Source organism: Trichogramma pretiosum, unplaced genomic scaffold (assembly GCF_000599845.2).
Source record: "Trichogramma pretiosum strain Unisexual culture from Peru unplaced genomic scaffold, Tpre_2.0 scaffold7, whole genome shotgun sequence".
Classification (NCBI taxonomy): Eukaryota; Metazoa; Arthropoda; class Insecta; order Hymenoptera; family Trichogrammatidae; genus Trichogramma; species Trichogramma pretiosum.
The window spans coordinates 54656-71390 of record NW_019641639.1 but is presented as its reverse complement, the minus strand read 5'-3'; the positions used below and the strand labels follow the sequence as shown (position 1 = coordinate 71390).

Here is a 16735-nt window from a genome sequence, read left to right as displayed (position 1 = left end):
GAAGAATGTGGTTTTCCTTTCAAATTACAAAATACTGCGGACCGCCAGACGTGCTCGGCCGGGGTAGCACGCGCTAATCTCTTGGCCCCTGCGCGTGACTCGGTTTCGCTCTTCGCCGCCTGCTGCACACAATGTACTCTATAGCGATCCTCTGGCAAAAGTTGAATCGCATAGCGCAGATTCTTCTTTCGCGGCTTCTGCCGACGATTAGCACAGACGAGGCGCGACTGCGTTTCTATGATAGAGCTCGGAGGGACGATTTTCAACGCGATCAGGGAGTGCAAAAGTTGCCGAGCGCGATTTTGCAATAAATATCACAACGACCGTCGACGAGGATACGCTCGAAACGGAGTTAATTGCGCGCCAGGACACTCCAGGATGAGTGTATCATCGGCGACGCTTTTTGCCTCGCAAGCTGCTACACAAAAAGTCTGATTATATTGCGTAGGTGACTTTTGCCGGTATTTATTGTTATTACTTAACGCGTGTAAATACATGTGCGCCTGGATCTGCGCATCGTGTCATCATTCTAATGTTCTAGTACATTTATAGCGCCGCATAGTTTATAGCTCGAAAGAGAGAAAGATAAACAATATGAATATAATGCGCCAGGAGGAGATTACAATAAAGCTATAGTCTATAGGCCGCATGGCACAGATTGTGTCTCTTCGCGTGTGCGTTTACTCTTGTTCAGCTGGTGTTGTTGTTGTTTGATTACACTTAATTTACGCATTTTCGACTCTTGTAAATTATCATAGATGTACAAATACGCAGGCACACAGGTCCACACGGTTTCGACCAGTCAATGTGCAGAGGATTTTCGAAGAAACAGAAAGACAAGGTCACTCCATCCACATTCTGCGCCGATCTCAATACCCAAGCGCGGGAGAGAAAGAATTGGCCTCTGCTTCGTATTGCTCTGTTGTGCTGTATGACCTACAATATGCGCGCGTAAACGCTCCGAAGTCTGCGTGTGTATACACCTTTGAATCTTTCTTTCGCTCGAGCCGAGAGCTTTAATACGACTTTTACGCGCTGATATCGCGATACCTTGGCTCGTACATCGTGTATATAACTCTTGTATACGAGCGAGGTAAGTATTTTCTTTGTCTGCTCTCGCCTTGTACCAACTTTCGCGATGGTGGCAACAAGTGTTTCATTGCAACCTATACATTTGATGAATAAATAAATTTATAATATTATATTATAACAGCTCTATAGTGTATGCGTGCGCGTGGGTGCAGTTCTTAATGTTCGATTATAACTTACAAGCGCGATTAGACGCTCGAATTAGTTTTATTACTTTACAGCTTTTCTATATTTGATTCTTTGCACGCCTCCCCGAGTCGAGTGCACCGTAAACGGACGATGAATAGTATCATGGCATATTGATTTTTTTTACAATGCAAAGATTTAGTCTGTCTCCGCGATCGGTGCACGTATAAAACTTCTTTGTGGCGGTGTCGAGCGAGATCTTTCGCTGAGCTATTGGGCAACCTTCAAAAGCGTCGGGAGGAAAAACAAGACGAAAAATAACAATCCTTTTGTTGAGAGGAAAAAAATTAGCGCAGCGTCTGGGAATTCTTATAGCTTGAGTAGCAAAAGGAGTCGTTCAAGCTGTATTCCTTTTGGAAATTGTAATAGAATCGCTGGGACACTTTTAATATGAAAGGCGCACAATATTAATTGTCTAATTTTAAATGTACTATGCACCGTAGATGAAATATCTATTTTGTAAAAGTTGTAACGGCATAATAAACATGCGGTAAAAAAGCGCATGTTTAAATAGCGTCTGTCAAAACTATTTGATAGTACAATATGCACATGCGGATTCGAGTACAAGCATATTGCATACTTTTATTTACTTGATCGTTTACTTTTGCACCAGCTCTACATCAATGATTTAAATGATTTAACGATCTTAAATAATAAGTTCAATTCCTTTACTCTAAAAATTGAAATAATGAGACGATCTGAAAAAAGGACTTTTATAGTGATCTATTCTTGTGAAAATATGCAAATAAAAAATGTCTCTTAAAATATTGGTCATATTTTTTTATAACGAAAGCGGCCAAGGACGTGGTCATTAATACCCGTGGCTCACTCGTAATAATCATAAGAATGGATATACCTCAAGCCTTTAGGGTATTTGTTGTCGATAAAATAAAACAAAACCCTGCGGCTATATTCTTTTGATCGAGCATCGATACCATAACACATTGAACAATATGTTTTTTCATAGTTTTTTCTCGCACGTATTTTCATAATCTGTTAATTACCGAGCAATGATTTTGCACTTCATACTTACTTTCAGTGTGGCAAATTCAATGAATTTTTTTCCGTCTGTATTATTCATAATTTGATTATTTTAAACGTATGCAAGAACATGCTTATGATAAAAATAATCTTTTTTTTAAATTTACATAAAAGTATTATTCGGGAAGCAGTAAAAACTTTGCGCATAAATAATGAAAAAGTTTATTGAAGTCTCGTACAATGGAAATGCATCTGCGAAAGCATGTTTCCGACCAATGCCTTCATTTATTAATAATTCGACGATGAATAGTTTTTAACGACCTGTAACGACAACACTTTGTCGCTGCGTCACAAACACCGACGACAGCAGCAGCAACTCTGGTTCAATTCGTCTTCGAAAAAAGTCCATTGGAAAATCGTTGATTTTATCTCTGTTTTCCACGCGTACAATGTAAAAAACCTTTCGAGTAAGAGCACTGCACCGCACGACGCGACCGACGCCGATGCAACGCAGTTGCCAAGATCACCGCCCTTCACAAACTACTGCTTACAAGTTGATATTGGAAGTATAATCAGAGCTCGAGCAGCAGCAGCTCGCATGCGATCAGCCATGTATTATATATATTAAATCGAGACTCGAGTGATAAAGTTGTCTTGAATATAGACGGTATATGTGTGCACACGTAGACCGGTTCTTGCTGTTCACATGATGTAAAAGTGTTTATGCCCATTACAAGAAGGTACTCGCGAGCTTACTGCCATGTATATTATAGTACACGCACACACACAGACACTGGTACGACAATTAAAACGTGTGCGAAACTCCAAAGCCATCTACACAAATGTATCTGGATAGGGACAGCATATAAAGCTTATCTAGTACTTTATCGTATCTTCCACCGCGAAGAAACACCGGTACTTGTCGGGTAGATAGTGTTTTTCGTGGATGTATGGAAACGGAGTATCCCAGCCGGTTACTCGAGCGACCGGAGCTTCCAAATTCAAAAAGCACTCTTCCTGCAATGTAGAAAAAAAAATCAGCATTATTGAGGACTAGTGTCACAAGGTTTTGCAATAAATTAATTATTATGCGCGTAAAATATAGAACAAACAAGTACAACTGTTATACATGCATTAATTGCTTTTTTGTTGTTTCATTTTTTTTTTCAACCTCTTTTGCAATGCCCCTTGATGAATAATTAAGCATTGAATAATCAAGCAAGTTACCGAAAGCAGCTCAACGTGTGATAAGTACTCGTAAAATAAAAAAATGAAAAAAAATAAAAAAATTGAAACAAGCGAGTTCGAGCAAACATATTTGAAAGATCCTATCATTGCTTAAAATTTTTTTTTAACGTATTCGGTATGCGCGATGTTTTTTTCTGCAAGTGACATAATTTTGACTTTGTTAATTATTGCACGGTTTAAACTTTGAGTACAAAAGAAAGATCGATCCATATATTATGTAAAGCTTTACGTAATAACATAAACAGTCACTGCAAGCTTACTTTTTTTTCTCGTCACAACCTATCTCTATAACGACCTAATTGCAGAGCGCCGCTGATCGCTTCGCGTAACCAGCTAATATAATAATTACAATAGACGCCGACTCGAACGTATGAATACCCGCGTATATATATGCGCTACGCACTGCATTCGTAATCGATTAATACATTCATTAATATTTAGTAATCGCTCAATAATTCCAGCGCCAAGTATGAAACGCATAATATGCACGCGAGAGAAAAACGATCGTGACAATTTAATGCAGAAACCTGAATAGTCGCTGCGATCTCGGCGCCAAATCCCTGAGTCAGTGGGGCCTCGTGAGATACGACGGCTCGTCCTGTTTTTACGACCGACTGCAAAGGACAAAAGTTACATGTAGAAAAATGCTATAATTGATCTTGAGAAGGCATCGAGTTGTACCTTGCATATGGTTTCGATGTCCCAAGGAAGTATCGAGCGAAGGTCTATAACCTCGCACGAGACGCCGAGTTTTTCCTTTGCCATGTCGGCGACTTCCAGCAAAACGTGTACTTGAGTACCCCAAGCTATCAGTGTGATGTCGGTACCTGTATCACGGGTGTGTAGAAAATGCTCCATCAGTGCATCGCAATCGATTCGATCGGGTAAAAAGTTTCGAAATCATACCTTCTCGTACTATTTCAGCTTTTTCGAGAGGCAGCTTGTAATATTCCACAGGAACTTGTTCCGATGCCGTGCGGTACAATATTTTTGGCTCGAAAAATATCGTAGGATCCTCAACCTCTATGGAGCTCAACAGCAGTCCTTTCGCTTGTATCGGTCCCCTTGGTATGACTACCTTTTGATCATACATTCACAGTAAACAATCGTGCGTAATTTATGAGCAGGAAACAATTTAATCGACCAACCCTAAGTCCGGGTGCATGGGCAAAAAATGCCTCGGGACTCTGAGAGTGATACAATCCACCGTGTCCAACTGCACCGCATGGAGCTCGTACGGTCAACTTTCCGCAATTGAATTGGTCGCCACTTCTGTATCGGTATTTAGCCGCCTCGTTTACCAACTGTCGATTCCAATGAAAACCCGAGATAATTGATAACGTTTGCCGATCACCTCATTTAGTTTTTTTTTTTATGTTTAAAAATCAAGCGAGAACAAGCGTGATAAATTGAAAATCACGGTACCTGATCGAAAGCTGGAAATATGTAGTCGGCAAATTGAATTTCTGCAATGGCTGTAACGTCGTTTGCGGCAGCTCCGATGCCGAAACCAGCGATTCCTTGTTCACACAAAGGTGTATTAAAAATTCTGGAACCGAACCGATCTTTCAGGCCCATCGAGCATCGAAATACACCGCCGAACTCGACGTCTTCGCCGAACATGACTGAAATCATTTAGATCTGACGTAACATAAAAATATATATTCGTAATAATGTACGTTTAATTCTTAAAACATAACGATTACAGCATTTGTCGAGCGACTTGAAAAATTATATCACAAATTTCTTACTTGAAGTTTCATCTTTCTCCATGTATAAATGTAACGCATTGTTTATCGCTTGAAACATGTTCATCTCTTTCGTTTCGCCTAAAACAGATGAACGATAAATTAGAATTCAATTCAATTTTTTTTGACGACTGTAGAATTCTACGCCATGAAGCAGTACATTCGACATTTTTTCATAAGAAATCGAACGTTCTTGTGGGTGTTTAGAATGTTCAAAATACTCACCTTTAATTTTAGAAGTTGTATCTGGATAGTACTTAAAATGAACATGTCTGCAAATGTTTTGACTTTCTGCCGGTAAAACGAGCCTGAAGAATTTGGAAACTTTGTGTAAACTTATTCGGTTCGTCTTGCTTAAAATCATGGTTACTTGCTTACTGCCGCTCTGGAATCGACAGCGGCGTGGCACATATTAAATTCGCTTCATGTGGCGTGCATAATTATCATACAACGCGTGTTATTTTTTTACTCATTTATAAGACTTTGTTTTTGTGTTAGTTAGGAAGCGCTACTACTCCGATAGAATCCCCTCCTTCGGCGCTTTATTATTGCATGTGTACATTGAGCGTATGCGCGACCTCCCCGAGTGAATCTCGCAGTTCTGTATTAACAACACACTGATATATAGATATTGTATTTATAAGTAGTATATGTATTTTGAAGTAATGAAGATGGTAAAAGTTTGCCTGTATTCGAAAAATTTTATTTAATGAAACAGCACTTGATAGGCGCATGTGCCTTTCACGCGGTAACACGATAGTACGCATTGTTTATTCTCAAAACATTGCGCCAAGCGATAAAAAAACGCATATAAACATCTTCAGTTTGATAACTTTTGTGAATATTCGTTAACTATTATTAGATCTAATCAATTAACTAACGTTTTTGAAAATAAAAATTTCTCAAGAAAACAATTGAAAGTAATTTTAGCGTATATTTTTATTATACATTTATGAAATAAAGTCCATAGCTTTTTGAACTTTTTTAATTAAGTCCAAATCCTGCTGGGTAAAATAAAGGTTATTACAATCAAAATAAAAAATAAAGAATAAGTAATATTGGTAAACAACAGTAATAAAACTTTTTATTTATGAAATTTTATAGAGAAAAGTCATTCATTAGCAATTGACAATTACTAGTATTCGTAACAAAACAATAAATATGTGTTCAATGATTGGTTGGAACGCTAATGTTAATGGTCTTGGTTTCCAAAAATTCGTCCAATGAATCCATTCCCCTAAAATTAATGAATTATCAGGTGATTTATCAAAAATTTTCATCAATAGTTTTGATTTTAATTCATATGCTTCTACGTACATTTCTCTACCTAAACCAGACATTTTGTAGCCGCCGAAGGGTGCTTGAGGATGTACGGCGCCCCATTGATTGACCCTTTGTAATCGATAAATTCATTTTAATTATTTTAGTTAGATGCAGATTTTAGATTTTATAATTATAATCTACCCACCATACAGTGCCAGCTTGGACAGCTTTGGAAAATTCCAAGGAAGTATTAAGATTTTCAGTAAAGACTCCAGCGGCTAATCCGTAAGTTGTATCATTGGCACGTTTGATTACTTCGTCTAAAGTATCAAATTTAAAAATACTTTGTACCGGACCGAAAATCTGCAAATCAACGGTTATGTTTATACTGATGGAAGTTGACGCATGAATTAATTGAATGAATTACCTCTTCTTTAGCAATGGTCATGTCGTCGGTGACATTGCTAAAAACGGTCGGTTCTACAAAGTAACCAACTTTTCCAATGCGATTGCCTCCCAGTTCGCATTTTGCACCTTCTTTTTTGCCAGCTTCGATGAGCGATAATACTTTGTTGAAACCTTTCGTATCGATCTGCGAAAATTCAATAACGGGTCATTTTAACGTGAGCAAATAATTTCAAACGTAAGATTTTCATTGCGGTAACACGAACCTGTGGCCCTTGAAACACACCAGCCTCGAAAGCATCTCCAACTTTTATTTTAGAAGCGATCTCGACGTACTTCTTTACAAATACATCGTGAATTCCAGCCTGAACAAAAACTCGAGTTGGAGCTAAACAGGTTTGACCGGCGTTCATGAACAAAGCCATAGTAGCAAACTGCAACGCCAATTCCACTAGGAGAAAAATAATTAACGCGTATGTAGTATTATAGAATTAGTCACGCGGCTGAGCGTAAACGCAAGCCTAGTTTTCAGTATTAACTTTATATTTACAATTAGCGTCGTCAAATACCACCAACGGACTCTTGCCTCCCAATTCAAGGCCAACTTTTTTCAAATTTGAATTGGCGGATGCTGCGAGTACCATTTTACCAACCTAACAAATTTAAAGAGTAAACGTGAATTTTTATCTTTTTGTTTTTTATTACTTATGTCTACTGAAAATTCATAATGTACGTACAATAGTTGAACCGGTGAAACTAACACCGTCGATGTCGAGATGACTGGAAATAGCAGCACCGGTGGTAGGTCCGTAGCCTGGAAGTATGTTGACGACTCCAGCTGGGAATCCTGCCTCTTTGGTCAAATGCGCGACGTATAAAGCGGTCAGTGGTGTTTGTTCGGCTGGCTTTATGACTAGTGTGCAGCCCGCTGCCAGACCCATGGCTAGTTTGAAACTCAAAAGTACCACCGGATAGTTCCATGGTATGATGATACCGACAACGCCCAGTGGCTCCTTGCGCGTAAGAACGAACTCTTTCCCGTCTGAGTAAGAATGAAAATATGCAATCGACGTACGATGTTATTCATTTGAAAATCAATAAATTACCCGTTGGAATAGTTTTGCCGTGAATCTTGTCAGCCGCACCGGCGTAATAACGCACGAACTTGACAGCGTCGAGTGTCTGAACGTAAGAATTGTCAAATGGTTTGCCATTGTCTAAAGATTCCAAGCTAGCGATTTCGTTTACGTTTTCTTCGATCAGCTCGGCTAGCTGAAATATGTTTATTATAATTAGTATTTTTATGATAGTTTAATTATCCAATTATTACGTGCTGGAGTCAGAAATGAAAATTATACTCGAGTTTATTTTACCTTATACAAAAGCCTTCCACGTTCCGATGCATCAAGGCTGCGCCAAGCGGAACCACGTTCGAACGCTTTCCTTGCTGCTTTTACGGCGTTATCCACATCAGCCTGTTGATCAGTGACAACGATTGCAATAATACACAACGAAAGTTTATTTTATTTTATCGATTATGTGTGCACTAGCTCTTACTTTATCTGACTCGGCGACTTCGGCGATAAGTTTTTCCGTCGAAGGATTGATAGTTGGAAATTTTTTTCCACTTACAGAATCAACCCATTCGTTGTTTATGAAGATCTAAAGAATCAATTTATTTTAAAATTAGCTGTTATTTTTATGTTTATTATTAGCTTGACATAATTAGGGAATTGAATTTTCATGAAACAATGATGATAGGTTAATAATAAGGAGTCAATTGTCAAGTTTAATATAAAGCAGCCGGTCAATTTATTTGTTTTTGTTTTCAATACCTTAAATGTCAAAACAATTTTTCATGAAAATTACGTGGAATTTCGCAATAAAAACTGTATATGTAATAAATAGTTAAGGAATTTTAAAAATAAATGAGTTAATTAGACAAAAATGAATCGTTGATGAAATATAAATTCATTAATTCGTAATAAACAACCAACCATTTAAAATTTATTAAAAGTATTTAAATTACCTTCGTGTATTTTATCGGTGGGTTAGCAAGCGGTTTCGGTGGATTAGGGGCCATTTTTTCAATGATAATCTACTATAATCAGATAAACGCTTTGAAAAGGAGCGAATTGAAGCGTGAAGCTGGTGCGTGCACAACTGACGTGTAACCGAGAGAACAGATCTTTATATATGTACAAAGCTATATGTACACCCCACCACTTCGTTCTCGTACAGGCATTTTGAATGAAATACATGTGTAGCCTCTGTATTTACGAAGTGTATATATAACACAAATGACTCGGAATAGTATGGGACGGTTAATCTCCGAATCTTTTTTGAATAATCGCTCACATATTACGCTCTATTGACTTACAAATCGATACTCTTCTACGCAGCTTTTGAATAATTTTGTTCTTCAATCATTAGAGCAAGACTTATGTTATTTTCAGACGATAGTAAAACTATTAGCATTTTGGTCTTTATTCAATTTTTGGACTTACGTGAGAAGAATCATTATTATCTTTAATTGAGTCAAAGCACGCAATTGAAATAAAATAGCAGTGTCACGCTTGTGCAATATTTTCTCGTTTCTATTTTAAAGTTAGCAAGTATCATAAGATCTGAAGTTTCTAGATATATCTTTTGATATCGATAATTTTATGAGAGAATAACATTCAACAAGTCTCTCGTGCCGGCTCGGAGAATAATAAAGGAAAATTCACCAGATAAAACAGAAATCTGTTCTATCCTTTACTGTTAAATAAAAAAGGCACGAGTATAACATGCTTCTTTTATTATTATAAAAGTTCCAGTGCATAGAGAACACCTTGTATTTTCGCAGCGAGAATCAGCACGCATTCAATTAAAGCATTTCTACAATGTCAATTTTGGTGCATAGCATTGTAATGCATAGAAGCATTCGCAAGAGTATCAAGAAAATAAGACATTGTAAAATAATTCAACATCCAGCAGAAACACTTCGTTACCGGCAACTTGTTTTGCTATCTCGTTCCAAAGTCCATCTCCTACTCCGCAGACCAGAATTTCTTCACAAAGAGACAACATAAAAACAGGCAGCCGGATCACGATATCAGTCTCTTCTTTACGGGAGAGTTACTTCTTTGCACGCAGCCACATTCCTTATTTTCGCCCTAAAAATGGCTTGTTCTAAGCCGGTCATCAAGTATACACAGGTCAGGATGTTGCAGTAATATTTTATTAACTATCTCGACGAATGATTTTATACTTTTTTAAATTACACAGTAGTTCTTTGCTCCTTATTTAATTGATTATTATGGTTTATCGTCTATATGGTCGCACAATTATCACTCAAGCGCTTGACACACCTACTTTCTTGCTAGATGTATAACTAGTATTTTTTTTGTAATTTTATTCATTTTTATCATTAACAAATTTAATGCAACTATTATCTTTAAATGAGCGGATATTATTTCGATAAAAAATTTATTTATTACTGAATGTAATTTGAATGTGTGTGACTTACTTAAGCATGCTTTTGTACTTACAAATTATTATTTCCGGTTTATTTTTTCCGTATCTTAATATATCATATAAAATTTTCCATCAAAAATAAATTTGGCAGGAAAGTCGTACGAACCTTAACGTAATTGAATTCTGTTACCGATATGCAATTATCGCCTGTCTTTCGATCACGCGACGCGCGAGATCAATCAAAACGAGATACAACGAAAAATATCGTCACTGGTCCTAAACCGATCGATATGATTCTACTTGAATACAGCTCACTATGTAAATGAAAATTCCAGACTTTTTCAACTCTTTTCCGTCAACACCTCGTTAACCGGGGTGCATTTATATCTCGCGGCAAATTCAGTCCAGCGATATACAGATTTTTGGCGAGTGCAGCAGATTACCAGTCGAAAGTTAATCCTTCGCAGAAGGTATTTCATGTGTTAGCAGTTATCATAAAGCTTTTAAAAAAAATCTCCGCTATCGCTATACTGCAACAATACTCATGTGCATTAACATAAACATTTAAGTCAACATGATCTTGGGTTCGTTGGAATCATTATTTACAAGAATATAACATTTCGAGTTTTTTTTTCTGCAGCTTTTCATTGATAATGAATTCGTCGACTCGGTAAGCGGTAAGAAGTTCCCCACGATCAATCCAGCCACTGGCGGAGTGATTGCAGAAGTCTCTGAAGGAGATAAGGTAATATGCAATAATCGAACAATTTTTTATTAAAATGTTTTACAATAGCAAGAAAAATAAATACATTTTTGAATTTATAGGCTGATGTGGACAAAGCCGTTGCGGCCGCAAAGCGAGCTTTTCATCGTGACTCGCCATGGCGTACTATGAATCCATCGGCGCGTGGAAGGCTCATGAACAAGGTAATATTATTTTTATTTCTTTATTCATCATCGAGAAAAATAATTTTATTGAAAAAAATTGACCTACATTTAGTTGGCCGACCTTATGGAGCGCGAAATCGATCACTTGGCCAGTATCGAGACACTCGACAATGGAAAAACTTTCGAAAGCTCGAAAGGTGATATAGGCGCAAGCTGCGGTGTATTGCGTTATTATGCAGGATGGTGCGATAAAATACACGGACAGACAATTCCAGCTGGTAATGTAATGCTTTTCTCACACATCTCGCATTTTATTATTTACAGTTCGAGACATTTGTTTATTGATTGTATGTTTAACATTTTGTAACTGTATATTATCTGCTAGCTACTTTACTTGGGTCATTTTATCTTCTTAGAGCAACACTGATAACATCAAAACTCATATGGTTATCAGTTAAATAATTATTTTTTGCTATCTCCTAGCTGGTTTACAAAAATGCTCAAATATGCTTCCCCGTAAAATCTTATAAATATTTTCAATATTATTATAATATAATGCAATAACGAATGCATGTTTTCTCTCATACGGCATTATCACAATGAAATTTCTTCGAATAATTCTGTGTTTGAATAAACTCTTATCATACATTGGCTGTTCATTTAAGATAAGACAAAACCCCAAATGCAAATTCTTTTATTATGCATAAAAAGTTACAAATATACGTCGTTGAACTATTTTGAGTTCAAATGACTATAAAAAAGAGATTAGCATTGTTTGAAAATTGTTAATTGTGTCTTTTTGCTTAGATAATGGTTTCTTTTCGATGACTCGAAAGGAGCCAGTCGGTGTAGTAGGTCAAATTATACCATGGAACTACCCGATTATGATGACGGCTTGGAAATGGGGACCCGCTCTAGCCGCTGGATGTACGATTGTCCTTAAACCCGCCGAACAGACTCCTTTATCAGTTCTAGCTCTAGCAGCACTTGTTAAAGAAGCGGGTTTTCCACCTGGGGTAATTAACATCGTTCCAGGATATGGGCCTACAGCTGGTGCAGCTATTGCTGAGCACATGGATGTGAACAAAGTTGCATTCACTGGCTCTACGGAGGTACACATTTTGGTTTTGAGAATTTTTTGACGTTAAGAAAGATTTTTAATTGAATTTTCAATAGATTGGACATTTAATTATGCAAGCTGCTGGAAAATCTAATCTTAAGCGAGTCAGTCTTGAACTTGGAGGAAAAAGCCCTATAGTAGTTTACGATGATGCAAACAGTATGTTAATTATCAAAAATACTTTTATTTATCACAGTCAATTCAATATTTTATTTATTTATAGTTAAAGAGGCTGCAGATATCGCTTACCATGCCTTATTCGATAATCATGGACAAAGTTGCTGTGCAGGTTCACGTACCTTTGTTCATGCTAAAGTATATGATAAATTTGTTCAAGAAGCCAAACAATTAGTTGCAAATAGAAAAGTGGGAGATCCATTCGATAAGAATACTGATCAAGGACCACAAATTGATCAAGATATGTTTGACAAAGTAATGGGTTTGATTGATTCAGGTAAAAACGATGGAGCAAAACTTGTTATAGGTGGTAGCCGAGCAGGAAATGTTGGATTCTTCATACAGGTAAATTATTTTTAATTATATTTAATTATATTTCATATTCAATTAAATATAATATAAATTATATTTAATATTTCAAAATTTAAATTTTATGCAGAAGAGTGTTTTAATTAGAAAAATTATTTTCAGCCTACTATATTTGCTAATGTTGAAGATAATATGAGGATTGCTAAAGAAGAAATATTTGGACCAGTTCAGTCAATTATAAAATTCAACAACGAAGAAGAGTTAATCGAGAGAGCTAATAAGACATCATATGGTTTGGCGGCTGCCATTATTACTCAAGATATTGATAGAGCCTTAAACTTTGCCAAGTCAGTTGAAGCTGGAAGCGTCTGGTAAATGAGTAGATTTAATTATTTATAATGAAACGTTGAAGGATAAAACAATTAATTTTCTTATATTCCTAGGATAAATGGATATGATCTCATTACTGCTCATACTCCGTTTGGTGGCTACAAGATGTCTGGAATTGGTCGTGAATTGTAAATTAAAATTTTCCATCTAAAATCTATTCTAGAGGTAACTGGATGCTCTAAAATATTTCTTTCTTTTTTATAGGGGCGAGGAAGGTCTTCATGAGTACCTTGAAACAAAAACTATTTCCATTCGTACACCATCTGTTTAAGAATTATTAATTTAAAATTATAAAACTTTTTACATGTGAAGTTTAAAAAACAGTTGAGAAATAAATAAAATGAATTAATTTGAAAAACTCAAATAATTTAATTAAAAATATAACATTGAATAGCTATATTAAACAGTTTTCACTTTATTGGTTTTAACATAAGTTTAACAATCTTTCAATACCCTTTAAAATGACTATCTTTCAATTACTCTTTTTTCTCTAATGGTGGAATACCCAGTTCTTCATCTGTGTACTTTCTAGGGTCTGGTAAAAACTCTCCATCATACAAACCCTGGAAACATTTTTTTCATAAATTAATAAATTTTCATAATGTTATATGACGTTTATAATAAAAAAACCATATAATGAAAGAGACAAATAAAAAGAACTTGTTTTTCAAATTATGCAAGTATAAGAGTATCTTTATCAGTCTTTTAAACAAGTAAAAATGTGTCAATTAATCATTGATTAAAGAGCTAAAATTTGCAGTACTATTTGAATCAATTGAGTGGTTATCTTAAATATACTTACAATCAAATGAGGCCATCCGTGCCATATATTCCACCAAAACCAAAACCAACAAACAGTCGCACAGAAATTAGCTCCTCTGACAGCCCATGCAGGAGGTGTAGGAGCTGTCCGATAGCACCATCTAAATATATCATGTAACATAATATTTTATTTGTTAGTTGTTCGTAAATTTGAAATTATTCTTAATAATGTAACAATATTAATTCTTTTTTTTATAAAAGTATATGACTGTTTATTGACATTTGTAACTTATGTAATGAGCAAAATAAGACTTACCCTCCATGAGGGTGTGCACTATGGCTACCAAGACGTATCTGCTGGAAGTTAGTTTTTACAGTTTTCTGGCCCGAACGTCTGGCTACTTCTTTCAAAAGGCCAAAGGCCTTCGAGCCAATCATCTTAGAAGTAACAGTAACTTAAGAAAAATATTTCCAGTAACCACAGAAAATACAATGTTACTGTCTCTTGACTGCAGAAAAGCAGCTAATCTGCTATGATTGCTGGCAGACGACGCGACAGTAGCGCTCTCGTGCTAAATGTTTTGTACTCGGCAATACAATTCGTATTAAGTCGATAAAATAGGTACCTATTTTTGAGAATAAAATGATTTTTACGTCGTATAATTTATAAAATATATTCAACGTTTACATAAGTAATTATTTTATGAAATTCTTAAGTTTCTTTGATACATTTTAAGTGTGTAATATATGAGTGATTTTCTCGATTCATCGCTATATTACGCGTGTTAGTTACACGGGTGCTTCGCGGGTGTGACAAAAAATCAGAGAAACAAAAACCGCTGCCAAGTCATTGGCAAAGAGCTTTCCCATGAAAAAATCATCGTTTTTATTTCATTTATAAATTTTTATAAAGCAATCTTTCAAATTTAAGGGCCAAACCTTATTTTTTACTGAGATTCAGCCATTTCCATCGTGAACCTTTTCTGTATACTTTGCGTGTTAAGTTTTAAAAAAATAAACATTTTGGAATTTAAAACAATTCTTTGAAAAGGGAGGAAAAATACTAATGAAAATTACAACATTTTCTTCGATTTTAAGCTCTCTTTGAGCCCTTAAACGATTGGGAAAGGAAGCTAAAATTTCTGGAAAATACGAATGAATTTAAACGTTTTCGATACTGAATTAAGTCTTAGCTTATCTTTCAAAATCACGTCTCAAATGAAACAATAAATAAAAAAGAACCAAATATTTTTTTAAATAATTTTTTTCTTCATGATGTAAATTTTAAGAGAATCAGTGAATCCTATGCTTTTTATTTTAAATTGATGCTTGACTGCTCATATCTTTAAAAATCACTTCTAAAAAATGTTAGAAACACAATCAATAAAAAGATCAGGGTAAAAACTGAAAAAAAATTTCCAAAAAAAAACATGAAAAATCTTAATAATTTTCCTCGAGGAACCCTTTAGAAAAAAGCAAATTTCTTTCATTAATTCTGTCAGAAAAGAGCAAAATTCTCGTAGATATTCTGCAAGAATTCCATTTCTGCTGAAAACCGGACGAAATCATTTCTGGCCGAAATAATCAAAATTCAGTGAAAATTTGATTTATAACCATCATTATTATTTTTGCGAGAAATTCTGCAAAATCATGCGGCGTGAATTTTAACACGAAAAATAAACCAGGTTTACAATGAGGATTTTTATCAAGATTTTTTGTGGGTCATTTCTGTGGGTAGAACTTTCAAATCAAGTACGAAACTTTTTCGTAATTAAGGGTAAATAAAAAGTCAGATTTTTGACACATTACGTTCCGATTGCACCTGTACTCGTTCAATTTATTCATGTGTATGTTATACTTACGTATCTATACTTATAAAGAGACCACCTCAGCTGCAGATGACTAATTATTACCAAAATTTCTTTGTAGTTATCTGGTACCTAATTATGAATTCCAGTATACTTAATTTGATCCCATCGACCCGATAAGTCATTTTTATAAACATTTAAATTTAATTATAGGCGGTAAATAAGGAATAAACGATACATTTGTCTCTCGCATCTAATTCACTCATATAGCCTTTTGCCTATCATGATAACTATAAACAGAGTTTATTAAATACATCTTTATTAATCCTTCACATTACTCATATACTAATAAAAAACTGAAGAAAAAATAAAACAGTCTACGATGACAAAAACCAGGTGTTTCTAGTAGATCGTCCATCCTCTTCGGAAAATAACTGATCCCCAAATGAATTTTATTTTTCATTTTTTAAATGTATGACTCAAGATCAGAAAAAATAGTTGATTATATTGAAGAGTATGCGATATAGCAGCACTTCTATGTATTCAATGTAAATTTACATTAAAACTAGAGAAATAGGGCATGGTTACTTAGCATCACATTAAATACTAAGTGTCGCTGCAGTATCGTATACTTCCCAATGTGAAGATAAAAAGATTATGAGATTAAAGGACGCATTTATATTTATAAAAGTCAAACGATGAATAAAACAATAAAAAAAGCTTTCAAGATATAATTTATCGAAATTCGTACAAATTGTGAAAATTATTTGTTTAGATTCGTTAGGATGCACTTATGATATGGATAGATTAAAAATATATCATTCCAATAAAATTTCATAAGTCCATTTCTCATGCTCAACCAATAAGAAGTTAATTAATGTCCACTACACAGATAGTTTTGG

At 35.3% G+C, this 16735-nt stretch overlaps 4 protein-coding genes across 6 annotated transcripts; 1 reads left to right on the top strand and 3 right to left on the bottom strand.

The window, feature by feature from the left end:
• Nucleotides 1-2510: 2510 nt before the first annotated feature.
• LOC106656094 (2-oxoisovalerate dehydrogenase subunit beta, mitochondrial) lies at nucleotides 2511-5649 on the bottom strand. Of its 2 annotated transcripts, XM_014376760.2 has the most exons (8): nucleotides 5478-5649; nucleotides 5256-5333; nucleotides 4930-5129; nucleotides 4653-4808; nucleotides 4411-4582; nucleotides 4186-4331; nucleotides 4032-4118; nucleotides 2511-3273 (listed from the first exon to the last, which is right to left on the bottom strand). In XM_014376760.2, the coding sequence occupies exons 1-8, from the start codon at nucleotides 5614-5616 to the stop codon at nucleotides 3133-3135; spliced, it is 1119 nt and encodes a 372-aa protein (XP_014232246.1). In that variant the 5' UTR covers nucleotides 5617-5649; the 3' UTR covers nucleotides 2511-3132. The 2 variants fall into 2 exon arrangements, with proteins under 2 accessions (XP_014232246.1, XP_014232247.1); XM_014376761.2 differs by lacking the exon at nucleotides 5478-5649 and having other exon boundaries at nucleotides 4930-5145; nucleotides 5256-5330.
• Nucleotides 5650-6305: 656 nt separating this feature from the next.
• On the bottom strand, nucleotides 6306-9101 carry LOC106656269 (retinal dehydrogenase 1-like). Its single transcript, XM_014377124.2, has 11 exons — nucleotides 8950-9101; nucleotides 8478-8582; nucleotides 8294-8395; nucleotides 8027-8192; nucleotides 7658-7962; nucleotides 7471-7573; nucleotides 7187-7371; nucleotides 6943-7107; nucleotides 6721-6878; nucleotides 6570-6644; nucleotides 6306-6489 (listed from the first exon to the last, which is right to left on the bottom strand). Exons 1-11 carry the CDS (start codon nucleotides 9001-9003, stop codon nucleotides 6420-6422), a joined length of 1488 nt encoding a protein of 495 aa, XP_014232610.1. The 5' UTR covers nucleotides 9004-9101; the 3' UTR covers nucleotides 6306-6419.
• A 437-nt stretch (nucleotides 9102-9538) lies between these two features.
• Nucleotides 9539-13600, top strand: LOC106656268 (aldehyde dehydrogenase X, mitochondrial-like). 2 transcript variants are annotated; one of them, XM_014377122.2, is made up of 11 exons: nucleotides 9539-10120; nucleotides 10715-10849; nucleotides 11020-11124; nucleotides 11205-11306; nucleotides 11380-11545; nucleotides 12075-12379; nucleotides 12444-12546; nucleotides 12611-12909; nucleotides 13036-13244; nucleotides 13317-13391; nucleotides 13468-13600. In XM_014377122.2, exons 1-11 carry the CDS (start codon nucleotides 10085-10087, stop codon nucleotides 13532-13534), a joined length of 1602 nt encoding a protein of 533 aa, XP_014232608.1. In that variant the 5' UTR covers nucleotides 9539-10084; the 3' UTR covers nucleotides 13535-13600. The 2 variants fall into 2 exon arrangements, with proteins under 2 accessions (XP_014232608.1, XP_014232609.1); XM_014377123.2 differs by lacking the exon at nucleotides 10715-10849 and having other exon boundaries at nucleotides 9540-10120; nucleotides 13468-13599.
• Nucleotides 13601-13658: 58 nt separating this feature from the next.
• LOC106656270 (NADH dehydrogenase [ubiquinone] 1 beta subcomplex subunit 2, mitochondrial-like) lies at nucleotides 13659-14568 on the bottom strand. Its single transcript, XM_014377125.2, has 3 exons — nucleotides 14342-14568; nucleotides 14066-14186; nucleotides 13659-13826 (listed from the first exon to the last, which is right to left on the bottom strand). Exons 1-3 carry the CDS (start codon nucleotides 14461-14463, stop codon nucleotides 13740-13742), a joined length of 330 nt encoding a protein of 109 aa, XP_014232611.1. The 5' UTR covers nucleotides 14464-14568; the 3' UTR covers nucleotides 13659-13739.
• Nucleotides 14569-16735: the final 2167 nt, after the last annotated feature.